At 42.0% G+C, this 14,392-nt stretch overlaps 1 protein-coding gene across 4 annotated transcripts in view; it reads right to left on the bottom strand.

The window, feature by feature from the left end:
• LOC115028483 (ankyrin repeat and BTB/POZ domain-containing protein BTBD11-A) overlaps positions 1-14,392 on the bottom strand; it is a 124,401-nt gene that overhangs the window by 25,798 nt on the left and 84,211 nt on the right. For 3 of the 4 annotated variants that reach the window (XM_029462289.1, XM_029462290.1, XM_029462291.1), the window contains exon 2: positions 9,059-9,208. The exons of the other annotated variant lie outside the window; for it this stretch is intronic. In XM_029462289.1, the coding sequence (XP_029318149.1) occupies positions 9,059-9,208 (150 nt within the window). The remainder of the gene's footprint in view (positions 1-9,058; positions 9,209-14,392) is intronic. 4 annotated transcript variants of the gene reach the window in all.

Raw genomic sequence — 14,392 nt, 5'->3', positions numbered from 1 at the left:
TCCTCGTTCGCTCCTGCCGGCCAAGTCACCATGTGATGTATTCCCAGTTGGCAGGTAAATGGCTGAGATGTTTATCCACCGACCGCCCGTGTTCTTCCTTTGTGTTTTGGAATTGTACATCAGCCTTTAGAAATGTTGTCAATGGATTATGGAGGACAAAAGGACACCCAGCAATGCTTCTGAAGACAGACCCAAGGTGAATAACAAATACAAGAAAACAAAGTTGATACTTGAGAAGTCACTGAGAAAGAACATATTTACAGCTGGCCAATGAGTCAATGAAAGACACAAGCGGGTGTTAACAGTCACATGTTAGCAGGAAGCTGCAAACTGAGGTAAAGATGTGAACATGTTTCAAAAGCGTTGGCTTATCCCGAAGCTTTAGGAAGAGACAAGCGGAAGAGAAAGGACCTGGAGGAAGGTAACAGCAACCCAGCGGTGCTAAAGGCTAAAAGCTAAAGAAGCTGTTTGCAGTGTCACCATTGTGTTAACTCATCAACCGAGGGTTAACGAGGTCTGTCTGCACTTTGACGAGTTTTGAAAGTTCAACAGTTCATAACGTGGACACTATAAAACCAATTCCAACCAATGTTGACACATCACATGCTGCACACTAGGTAGTGACGTTAAGACTGTTTGGGCCAACTCAGTGCATTATGGGTAGAAACTCATTGTGCAGATAGACCTTTGTGGTTCTATTGTTGGAAAACCAGAGTCCCAAGGGTCTCTCTGACATCCCCCCCCCCCCCGAAAATGCCAAGTTTCACGTGGCAGGAAACTTAAAAGTGAAAATTATATTTGCTAATAAATCTGAATGTTTAAGACTTTTTATTAAACTACAAATGATCTTAACTTGAACTACTGATGATCTTAACTTGAACTACTGATGATCTTAACTTGAACTACTGATGATCTTAACTTGAACTACTGATGATCTTAACTTGAACTACTAATGATCTTAACTTGAACTACTGATGATCTTAACTTGAACTACTGATGATCTTAACTTGAACTACTAATGATCTTAACTTGAACTACTGATGATCTTAACTTAAACTACTAATGATCTTAACTTGAACTACTGATGATCTTAACTTGAACTACTGATGATCTTAACTTGAACTACTGATGATCTTAACTTGAACTACTGATGATCTTAACTTGAACTACTAATGATCTTAACTTGAACTACTGATGATCTTAACTTGAACTACTGATGATCTTAACTTGAATTACTGATGATCTTAACTTAAACTACTAATGATCTTAACATGAACTACTGATGATCTTAACTTAAACTACTAATGATCTTAACTTGAACTACTGATGATCTTAACTTGAACTACTGATGATCTTAACTTGAACTACTGATGATCTTAACTTGAATTACTGATGATCTTAACTTGAACTACTAATGATCTTAACTTGAACTACTGATGATCTTAACTTGAACTACTAATGATCTTAACTTGAACTACTGATGATCTTAACTTGAATTACTGATGATCTTAACTTGAACTACTAATGATCTTAACTTGAACTACTGATGATCTTAACTTGAACTACTAATGATCTTAACTTGAATTACTGATGATCTTAACTTGAACTACTGATGATCTTAACTTAAACTACTGATGATCTTAACTTGAACTACTGATGATCTTAACTTGAACTACTGATGATCTTAACTTAAACTACTGATGATCTTAACTTGAACTACTGATGATCTTAACTTGAACTACTGATGATCTTAACTTGAACTACTGATGATCTTAACTTAAACTACTGATGATCTTAACTTGAACTACTAATGATCTTAACTTGAACTACTGATGATCTTAACTTGAACTACTGATGATCTTAACTTGAACTACTAATGATCTTAACTTGAACTACTGATGATCTTAACTTAAACTACTAATGATCTTAACTTGAACTACTGATGATCTTAACTTGAACTACTGATGATCTTAACTTGAACTACTGATGATCTTAACTTGAACTACTGATGAGCTTAACTTGAACTACTGATGATCTTAACTTAAACTACTGATGATCTTAACTTGAACTACTAATGATCTTAACTTGAACTACTGATGATCTTAACTTGAACTACTGATGATCTTAACTTGAACTACTAATGATCTTAACTTGAACTACTGATGATCTTAACTTAAACTACTAATGATCTTAACTTGAACTACTGATGATCTTAACTTGAACTACTAATGATCTTAACTTGAACTACTGATGATCTTAACTTGAACTACTGATGATCTTAACTTGAATTACTGATGATCTTAACTTAAACTACTAATGATCTTAACATGAACTACTGATGATCTTAACTTGAACTACTAATGATCTTAACTTGAACTACTGATGATCTTAACTTGAACTACTAATGATCTTAACTTGAACTACTGATGATCTTAACTTGAACTACTGATGATCTTAACTTGAACTACTGATGATCTTAACTTAAACTACTAATGATCTTAACATGAACTACTGATGATCTTAACTTGAACTACTAATGATCTTAACTTGAACTACTGATGATCTTAACTTGAACTACTAATGATCTTAACTTGAATTACTGATGATCTTAACTTGAATTACTGATGATCTTAACTTGAACTACTAATGATATTAACTTGAACTACTGATGATCTTAACTTGAACTACTGATGATCTTAACTTGAACTACTGATGATCTTAACTTGAACTACTGATGATCTTAACTTAACTACTAATGATCTTAACTTGAATTACTGATGATCTTAACTTGAACTACTGATGATCTTAACTTGAACTACTGATGATCTTAACTTGAACTACTAATGATCTTAACTTGAATTACTGATGATCTTAACTTGAATTACTGATGATCTTAACTTGAACTACTAATGATATTAACTTGAACTACTAATGATCTTAACTTGAACTACTGATGATCTTAACTTGAACTACTGATGATCTTAACTTGAACTACTGATGATCTTAACTTGAACTACTGATGATCTTAACTTGAACTACTGATGATCTTAACTTGAACTACTAATGATCTTAACTTGAACTACTAATGATGAGGTGTCAACATTTGTTAAGAAAAAAGCCAATTTGGAGCGTCACACCAACGACAGGGCTTCTGAGTTTTACCGCCGATCATGTGAATGCAGCTCAACCAAACATCATGTCAAGCTCCATTCGACCTGCTTTGACCGAGATGTCTTTTGACCTTGAAATGAGCAAACACCATGCTTACAGTACGAAGAAGCAAGAATATAAAGTGAGACAGACCCCCAGTGTCTCAGGGATTAGGTTCTTACATTTTCCTTTTGAAACATATTCGAGTGATTCCTCAAACAGCTCGTTAATCGCTATTCTAATCTTTGCAGCACTGTGCTGCGGTGAGTGAATGGGATCCTGTGGCAGGTATCGAGGGACATTAAACCGTTATACAATAATGAATCCAGCCTCGCATAATTACTGCAGCATGCAGCAAACAGCCTACAAGATTTTCCAGCATGTGTCTTTTGTGTGAGATGAAGAGGTGTGTGTCTGGAGGATTGTGACGAGGGTTGTTTGTGTCAGCATGTCCCCCGCCCTCCTCCTAAAGGTGCTGGGAGACAGATAAGGAAAATGGCCGCACCTTGTTCCAGTGACTGAATGAGCAAGCCTCATCTTTACAGCCAAGTCAATTATTATTATTATTATTATTATTATTTGTAAACCACAGTGTTTCTAAGATGGACAGACGTGAAGAAGTGGAGAGGACAGAGAAAATGACAGCAGGGACAGATACTGCTGACAGTATCATCAGCACCTGCAGAGGTCAAAAGAAACCTTATAACTGCATCACCCTGTTTCTGAAAGTAAGACATTTCTTATTAACTCTGATCAACTTAAAAGAAAATAAGTCTGCCTGACTCATTCTTCTTTCTTTTCCATCACCCGTCCTGAGAAGTGGGTCAGATGTGAGATTAGGAAAGATGATGCACGGCGAAGCAGGAGAAGTTTTTAAACTCCAATATGATGAAAAATGAGAATGGCATGTCTCAAGATGAAATGTAACACCTCCCAGAGAATCTCCTCGGTCAGCGTGTGTGTGTGAAGCTAACCCATTATCGCAGGGTCCTCGTAGTGAGTGTGGGGATAATGGAGCAGAGATGATGGCAAGGTATTCTGAGTCACAGGGAAATTAATGAAATCCTGTTGAAATATAAGGTGCTAGAAAAGCTTTTTTTAATTTGAATCTATCCTGAGAATAATGTTTGTTTGTGGAGAGAAATGTGAAGCACATGCTCAGCCAAAACCAACGTTAGACAGGTATTCAGTGAGCAATCACCTCCTGGAACAAAAGGAACGACGTCCCATCGCTGTGCCGTTTTCTGCACCTTTTCAAACGCAGCGCACAACTCCTGCAGCTTTGCAGGGGGAGCGGGATTCCTCTCTTTGTGAAATGCACTCAGCCCTGAAGAATAAGCACTTTCCCTCTCTGCACAGTAGAACACACGGTGACTCATTTTTCAAGCTGGCTATTGTCAGCCTAGAAAATACAGAGCGATGCCTGAACGTGTGGAGCACACAGCCTGGGACAAACAATAAACCACTATTATGTGTTTAGCTGTGAAATAAAAAAAAGGTACAAATTATAATTTGATCCATGTAGCTGAAAGTTTTAATCCTCACCTGGCTTGATTTGGTTACTGTGGCGACAGCACACACTTTTACAGAAAAAATAATGTTTTGATAACCGATCACTATCAGCGCTAACGGCGGTGACAAATACTTTGCGTTTCCTGTGACTGTTTCACAATAAAAAACTAATTGAATGCTTTTATTTTGAAGTAGGAAATGGGGCGGCTGGTCGGCGGTTCGATCCCCGGCCCCTGCAGTCAGCATGTCGAAGTGTCCTTGAGCAACATACTAAACCCCAAATTGCTCCCGTGTGTGTGTGTGAGTGTGTGTGTGAGTGTGTGTGTGTGAATGGGTATTACTACTGACTGATGTGCACCTTGAATGGCAGCCTCTGTGTGAATGGGTGAAGACCGACATGTGTTGTAAAGCGCTTTGAGTGATCGTAAAGATTAGAAAAGTGCTATATAAAAGCATCCGTTTACCGTTTAGCTTTGGCAGTAACTTAATCCAGCTGTGATACGGCTGCAGGATCAGCAAACATGGAAGCTGATATTAATGAGATGAAATTAAACACTTTGATGACACGCTGCATCGTTTGTTTGAAGGCCATTTGAATCCCGACTCTCAACTAACAATGAAGAAGCTGGAGGAATGGAGGGCCCCATTGTTAGAGGCCTGTATTACATTACGCACTTTATTAGCCTTGTGGCTGCTCTCTGACCCGCAGGGCGGCCGCTGTGCTGACAGATGAACGGCCTTTCTCTGTCACACCAGGTCACAATGTGTCAGTTCAGCACCTATAGATCTTATATGGCCCACACACCCCCCCACACACACACACACACACACGCAGAATGCGGCACAGGGAAAGAAAGTTATCCGTCATGACAAAGTGCAAACACCCACTCGGCCGTCGGCTCTCCTCAGGAGACCTCAGGAATAAAAGTCTTATTCTCCTCCAGAGAATGAAATTAGGAATATAGCGATGAATGTTTCTCTTCTATTATCCATTAATTACCAAACAACTCGGGTGTGAACTCGGCCGCTTAACTTTCAAGGGATCTTGTTTATTGTTTTAGATATTGAGCTAATCGCTGAATATTGATTTCAATTTAAACAATTTAACGTGTTGATCCCGAGCAGATCTTTACGCGGGGACAGAGCGTCCGACCGTGAAACACCTGCTCGGCGTCATCCATTTGTTCCAGGTCTCTGCTGTGATATTAGAGGGGGTATCATTAGCACATTTTTTCTTATTATGAACATTAGTGTAATTACCGTACATAAACCAGGCTACCGCTGAGATGACTGGCAGCCTCTCTAAACCTCACACAGACGCTTTTGTTCACACTGAGGAAGTCTGCATATTCTCAGATCTGGGCAGCAACCTGATTTCTGAAACATATGAACACAGGAACCCTGGTGTGTTTGTTTTCTGCTGTATGTTACATGTTCAGAGCTCTTCACATGCATCAGGCTGCATCTGTCTTCACAACGCTTTTAATGTGCAGCAGCTTCAGTAGGAAATGTTCAGTTCTCTGACACCAGGGCATAACGTCCAACACTGTGACGCTGGGGACTATTTTAAGCGGTGGATTAATACACACGGCTGCACTTCAGATGAACAAACTTAAGCGTGTAGTTCAAATAAAAGTGTCTGAAATACGATGCATGGGTTCTGGTAAATCTGCTCCTTTAAGTTTCTTGCAAAGGCAGATGGTCGGACATGCTAAAAGTAGCACCCTCGATGTAATCCTCATGCACTTGATGAAGCACATTCACACTCATGTTCCTCAGTGGCTCGTCCTCCGTGGATCAATCTGTTCACATAGCACAACATGAGGAGGAAATTATGCCACCGAATCCACTGAAATCCACTAAATGACTGCGAGCAGCTGGCATCAACTATATTACGAGCCACATGTCGACCTCTGGCAGCGTCCGGCTGGCCGACCCTGGAGGTGAGGGCGTCCAGCGGAGGGAGTCGAACACACGGTGCATTTAACAGGAATCAAACAGCAACCTGTGCTGCTTGTTCTGATCCAAGCATGTGAACATCATGTCCGACTCTTGTCAGTGAGCAGTTATCACTGCGTCTGCATCAGTTTGTGGCTAGTTGGTGAACTTTAAGCATTAAGAGCCAGATATTTCCTTCAGGGGTTGGTGGAGACCAAAAACAGAGCTAAAAAGAGAGTTAATATCGGACATTCTCCAGATGTTTGCTCATAAGTTTGTCATATATGACCTGTGAGGATACGTGGTGCTGAGTGCTTCTCTCCATCAGCCGCTGTGGTAAGCACTCATTGAGATTAAAAATCTTCCTGGCCAAGACAGTAAAGAACAGTTTAAAACAAAGATATCAATCAATCAACACCTCTACATCCAGATGTGCCTGCCTCCAAGTCATTTAAAATACGTTTAATGCTTCCAGAGATCTGTAGGTAGGTGTACAGGTGGCCGACCATCCGACTCCCACATGCCAACTAATTGTATTGATTCCAAACACACCATGAATATAAAAGCATCACAAACTGCCTACAGGCTTAATCACTACTGTGACACAGCAACTCACATGGATGATGCATCGGGACAAATGTGCACGCACACAAACTTAGTGTGCAGATGTCTGGGGGGGGGGGGGGGGTGATCTAATATGTGACTGTGGAGGGACGGGGGCGGAGGTAGTGGGATGTCAGAGTTAAAGGTGGAGTCCTTCCTTTCAAGTGGAGGTTAAAAGCCTCGGAGGCGGCGACCTTGGTTTTAAAGGTCTCCGAGCGTGACTCATAAACAGGTGTTAGAACAGCTGTAATAGAACAGGGGGGGGGGGGGAGACCACCATGACAGCACACAGGGACGGGTAGTTTGCGTTCCTTCACTCTAATGGGGCTATTTGGCAAACAGTCATGGAAATAAGTCCTTCAGACGACCAGCTTTAATGTGCATAATAATTACTGATGTGAACTTAACATAGTGCTCTTCATCAAAATGTAGTGTCACAGAGCCAATCACTGGAGTCTTAATCTGCTCGTGTGTAAGAGGTGCCACTGTTTTAATGACATTTCACGACTCCTCAGCAGAGTAGAGAAGCTTTAAAATGTTAAATGTACTATTTAAAAAGATCATTATGTCACCTCAGCTCTATATTCAATATACATCAGATTAATAATACAACTCTGCAGAGCTAATAGCTCTGTTGGCAGATCTGTGTGCTGAGCCAGGGAGGCTTATGGCAACACTACATGATCTTAATCTTAATCTGCTTTAAGGCATTTTATATTAAAACATTATACAACTTTGTGCATTTTTTGGCAACAGTTAAAGTGAATCAAAAAAGCTGAACCTTGAGTTTATCACAAATATATATTATTATTATTTTTATAATATTCTAAATGGAGAAACCTGAAAACATAATGCCGAAGGCGTAATAACTCAGAACTCTTATGTTAGTTTGGTTTCTCTCCTACTTGGTCAGAAGTCTCTAGAAGTCACATTGTGAGTGAAGTGACGAGAAAGTGACGAGAAAGTGACGAGAAAGTGACGAGAAAGTGACGTGAAAGTGACGAGAAAGTGACGAGAAAGTGACGTGAAAGTGACGAGAAAGTGACGAGAAAGTGACGTGAAAGTGACGAGAAAGTGACGAGAAAGTGACGAGAGAAAGTGACGAGAAAGTGACGAGAAAGTGACGAGAAAGTGACATGAAAGTGACGAGAAAGTGACGAGAAAGTGACGTGAAAGTGACCAGAAAGTGACGAGAGAAAGTGACGAGAAAGTGACGAGAAAGTGACGTGAAAGTGACGAGAAAGTGACGAGAAAGTGACGAGAAAGTGACGAGAAAGTGACGAGAAAGTGACGAGAAAGTGACGAGAGAAAGTGACGAGAAAGTGACGAGAAAGTGACGAGAAAGTGACGTGAAAGTGACGAGAAAGTGACGAGAAAGTGACGTGAAAGTGACCAGAAAGTGACGAGAGAAAGTGACGAGAAAGTGACGAGAAAGTGACGTGAAAGTGACGAGAAAGTGACGAGAAAGTGACGAGAAAGTGACGTGAAAGTGACCAGAAAGTGACGAGAGAAAGTGACGAGAAAGTGACGAGAGAAAGTGACGAGAAAGTGACGTGAAAGTGACGAGAAAGTGACGAGAAAGTGACGAGAAAGTGACGAGAAAGTGACGTGAAAGTGACGAGAAAGTGACGAGAAAGTGACGTGAAAGTGACGAGAAAGTGACGAGAAAGTGACGTGAAAGTGACGAGAAAGTGACGAGAGAAAGTGACGAGAAAGTGACGAGAAAGTGACGTGAAAGTGACGAGAAAGTGACGAGAAAGTGACGAGAAAGTGACGAGAAAGTGACGTGAAAGTGACGAGAAAGTGACGAGAAAGTGACGAGAAAGTGACGAGAAAGTGACGAGAAAGTACTCACTCAGCTCTGCGATGCTGCCCACCCGGGTTGCGAGCAGCGACTGTTCCAGTGTGCGGAGCTCGGCCTGCGTGTGTCCCTGAGCCTCGCCCCCCCGCCCTGAGCGCTGCTGGTCGCGGTGCAGGTTCAAACTCTCCGGCAGGCTCAGCACACCTGCAGTGCAAAAAGGTCAAAACACAGGAAACATTTATGCATCCGCAAAAAGTTTTCATCTGTAGCAACAGTTCAGATTCTCACTTTTTTAAAATGTATTTTTGCTGATGTCAAATGAATCACCAACTCTGTGAAATAACAGGGGAAGGCAAGCTGTGGAGGAAAGCGTAGAAAAGCAGGGGAACACTTAAATCAGCACTTTCAGTTAAATATTCAAAACAGAGTTGGTAAGCTGGATGAAAAAGCACACATTCATTTCACAGGCAGCATCTGGAGAGAGAATACATTTGTTTAAGTGATGAAACGTGGAGACAAAGTACAGAATACTGTATCTTCATTTATTTGGGACAAACATCACAGCTGGTGTTGTGAATATAAACTAATTTATTACACAAAGGTTTCTTTTTAACAATAAAATGTCGTGCTTACGTGCATAATTACAGCCGAATCGATTATCGAATTTAATATATATCGTCTGCACAGTGAAGTTTGAGTCTTGAAGTTAGATTTGTATCTCCTCTTGGCTTTACGTCCGACTTTTAGTTCATAGCACGAGCTTTACTCGAGCTAATCAGGCGGCGTGCTACATCTGTTACTGTGAATTCAAAGCATGACCTTGAGCACACATACAGTGTTGTGTTTTGACTTGTGATCGAAGGTGTGTTCTGTGTCCGTCCCCCCGTCCCCCCCTCCTGCAAATAAGGTGCAGCAGATGATGTTGGCTGGAGAGGATTAATCCATTTAGGTGGTGTTACTGCAGCCAACCTTTGTTTAGCTGCAGGGAAAGGCTTGTGACGGATGAGATATTGAGTTTTGTTTTTGCTACAGGAGAATGGAAAGCAACACCCCGCCGAGTGCTAATCCTAATGACACGGCGCGGGGGGAATACGCCGTTTCTCTGCAAACAGTAATTACAACACGAAGGAACTTAGTCAATCTGTCTGTGTGTGGTGCAAGCACGTAAGACAGGAGACCCACGCAGCGGATGGACTCAGTCCTCCCACCATGTCCTCCTCGCAGTGTCCAGCCCAGCAATTCCAGTATTCCCCAGTCAGTCCCGCTCCCTCTTCCTCCCACAGCCTTTCCGTGGAGGTCAGCTGTATTCAGAGCCTCCGATAATGATTACAACAGCTTTCCCTATGACCGTCTGACCGCTGAGCAGTATTGATGGAACAGCTGGTATTGGGGTGCGTCTCAAGTGAATGAATGTTGTTAATGTGCAGTGTCGGAGCATTTCTATATAATCCAAAGCATTGATTTGCAGGAAGGTGAAGACGGGGCTACATTTAGGTGTAAAGACATTTAACCACTTTTTAAATGACTATATTTGAAGGTGTAGAGCTATTCACGCTGAACTATAGCAATTTATATTCTCCTGAAATGGTTATGTAACCAAGACCTTTAAAGAAAATTAGCATTCACCCACATTTATCCCAGTTAATCATGACATCCGCACGTCTTTTGACCTGCAAGTCACAGCAGTTAGGTTTTTAGAAAGATAAATATGAATAAAAATGAGTTTATAAAGTTAAATTGGAACTAATGCATTTTTGCTTTGCCTGACAGAAGGTCAGAGATCAAGATAAAAAATAAAAAGTCTGTGAAAGTAAACAACACTTCAGTGTCGCCCTGCTGCGATGTCCAGGGAAACAAAAGCCACTGTTTTGGGCTTTGCAAATTGTGAACGAAGACTTCAGATGGAAACAGAAAAGCAAGAGTTCCTCCAACCTCGGGTAAAAGGGAAAGCTGTCAATCACTCTCCATCTCCTGTCGCAGGGTGAAGCAGAGAAATCTCCTCGAATCACCAAAACTATATTTGCATTCATTCTTCTGCTTGTGGCCTCTGATTCTCTTCATCTCCACAAACATTTTCAGTTTTTCCCCCACTGCCCTAACTATTCTTTTAATATAATCCTGGGGTAGCAGGGAGCCCTTTGCTGAATTATTCATCAAGTCAGATCAAGACATATAAACAAGTCTGCAGCTCTCTCTCTCCCCACCTCCCACTCCCTCTGCTTGTTATCTCTCACCAACATTTGGCTTCTCTGGATGAGAGAAGAGAGAAAGAAAGAATAGTTGATCCAAGGTGCCGTTTGTGTAATAAACATCAGAGGTGAGAGAGAAGACAGTCTGGCCCCTTGGAGACAAGGAAACAAGGCAACGGGATGGAGGGAACGCTTACACAAACGTGACGAGCAACACGAGACTGTGAAGCATTTATAACCTCATATTTATTATTCTAAATTCCTGTTACCTCTGAGGCGATTGCATGAGCCTGGCAGTATATATATATATATATATATATATATTTTATAGATAAACAGATGCGACCTGCATTCTCTATTCTGGGGCTCCTTCATCTCGGCTGCTGTCGGGCACATGAAGACGCAGACTGGGTCAGCGGGACAACTTTAAAGCTCCAAGCGGTGTGTGACAAACTCCCCGAGTCATCTCCGAGGGAATACTCGTGCTCGTGCAAGTCCTCATAAATATTGTAGAGGCTATTGAGGTGCGCAGGTGTGTGCACGCAACAGCTGTGTGTACGGGAAGAAGCGGTATCCGTCCTCTCGTATTAAACATAAATTATAATACAAACAGAAGACTGAAAACAACGCGAGGTGGTGTGTGAGTTCAGCGGACCGAAGGCTGCAACACTTCACGCAGTGTTTACTGAACCTTGATGAAGATGGATGACCAACCGGCATAAGAGCCGATAACCTCGAGAACCTGCGGGCATCAAGCTCCCCGCACAGTCCCTGAAGGTCCGACAGCACTTCCAATACATCTCCAGTGTTTTCCACCACATGCACAGAAGAATCTGCAGAGACTTCATCCCAACACAGCTGGTTTAACGGGACACCTTGACACTTATTGCCTGAAACAAGCGTTTTAATATTTGTGCTTTACTCAGCAAGCGCCTCCGCTCATGACTTACAGAAGTGTTTTACATATTACATTACAGGTCATCCAGCAGACGCTCTTATCCAGAGCGACTTACATTGAACTAACCACAGGGACAGTCTCTCTGGAGCAGCTCAGGGTTAAGCGCCTTGCTCAGGGGTACAATGGTGGCAGCCTGGTATTAAACTCCCGACCTTCTAGTGTTATGTTTGGAAGGCGTACCACTAGACCACTATGCAAGCAAGTATGTGTGTGTGCATGTGTGTGTGTGTGTGTGTAATTAATAGCTCATTATACAGACTTTCCTGACTCTTGCATGAGGACAGCGCTATTTAAAAAAGGTCTTTTCAGAAGAGAAATGGGAGAGGGGATTGCGTCTGGGAGATCAAGCCCAGGGCATAATGGGATCCGTGATCAATGTCGTTCCTTTTCATGATAGGCAGCCAATCCTTTGTGAATCCTTCGCCACTGAAGAGCAAAGAAAGCTCAACCTCTTAACGACCTTTGAACAATCTGCTCGGGAGAAATCTCTGCCGCTACTTTGACCAAAAGTACCAATAAGAACTGAGGCGTGATGAAGACCGGATGACATTTTTGATTTGCTTAAAGCCACACGCACTAAGCCTCTACTCTGAAAAGGACAAGTCAAGGTCAACTGGGTCACTTTGACGGACGTGAACGTCCGACGGTGACGTGCGCCGGTAACGCGGCCACGTGGCTCGGCTGGCTTATTTTCTGCAGGAATGTCCAATCGATTTTGCTGCTGTGAGAAAGTGGCTCCCCCCCCCCAGCGCGTCAGTGAGGAAAAACTCCGCCGGAATATTAACAGGTAGTTGCCATGGCAACAGGCGCCTGTGATTGCATGAGCTGGAAAAAGCAGCTTTTCTTTCTGGGTTTTTTTTTAAAAACATTTTATTTTACTGTAAAAGGAAAAAGCTCACGCAGAAGAAACCTCTCTCGCTGTGAGCTTTAAGCCCCAGAGCCACATCCTCGTCATGCAACAGAAAGCATCTCATCATCATCATCGGGGGATGATTCAGTCGGGTAATTGCTGCATCTAGTGTGCCAGAGAGACATATATTCTCTCATCAATAATGAATGAATGTACTTGGGACTCAGACCACATTAGCAGGGAAATGGCCAAAATGATTAAACGGCCGACCCAACTGGCTAACGGCAAATGTCAGCCGGAGATCCATGACCCAGCTGTTGGTCGCAGCCCACAGCGGCGAGAGACACAGCAGGGGAACAGCTTCGAGTGGCCACAGAGCACAACTAGATTCAACAGAGTCCCACTGTGCATGTATAGCAATGGTGTGAGGCTGTAATTAGTTGTGTGAGAAGCTTTGAGGCTCCCAAGTTGATCAGCAGCTCACATCTCGTCCCTAAAGAATAATAATAATAAAGCACGTGTCTTGTTGACGTCAGTAACTGCATGTAGCGAATACACAACATCAGGCTTACGTACGGACGCCCCGAAGTCCCGGAAGATGATGTTTATTTAATGTGTGAAGAAAATATTGAGCTATTTATTTTATGTAAACAAGATCCATTTTCTTTGTGCGCTAAAGTTGTTATATTATGCTAACAAGATACAGTAATGTACCATTCATTCATATACGAGCATGCAGACGCACACAGAACTGAGTAAATACAGTTCAGGTTCAATGTCACACAAATAGAGTTCCCACATCTGCGTAAAAATCACATTCAAGGTATTTCAAGGACTTTCCAGGCCCTATTCCCTTATATTCAAGCACCCGACACGGCTAAAGGTTAATAACTGTTAACCTGCAGACTTTACAGAGAAAAATACCAACATCACTTGAATTTCTATTCTTGCACAAAATTATAAAGTCAAGCACTTTTAATGACCCGTGTCTATTTTCAAAAACTTTCAAGGCATTGATTTGAAAATGTTTTGCCACAAAAACAGCAGGAATCATCAGAAAATAGCCTGATGCAAAGGTTTACATGCATGTACATGAAAGGAGCAGAGCAAGTTACACACAGCAGAGACACTCTCCAGTCTTACATGGGCTGGTACGAGCAGCAGCTCATGGCGGCTAAGTTAGCGATGAAGCTAAGCGCCGAGTTATGTCGCCTCCCTTTAAAACCGTCTCGTGTGTAATTTGTGTTACACGCAATATTTATTTGAGCATTAGATGCGCTCGGCGGCCGACTCACACTTATAACAGCCCTTAGATGCATAACTTGTGTGGACAAGGTAATAATTTGTGCCTGCCGGATAACATCTTACTCCCACCAGATACAAAATGTAAT

The sequence above is a fragment of the Cottoperca gobio genome, chromosome 23, assembly GCF_900634415.1.
Source record: "Cottoperca gobio chromosome 23, fCotGob3.1, whole genome shotgun sequence".
NCBI classification, from domain to species: Eukaryota; Metazoa; Chordata; class Actinopteri; order Perciformes; family Bovichtidae; genus Cottoperca; species Cottoperca gobio.
The sequence above is the reverse complement of the archived record's forward strand: the minus strand, read 5'-3'. Positions and strand labels throughout refer to the sequence as shown.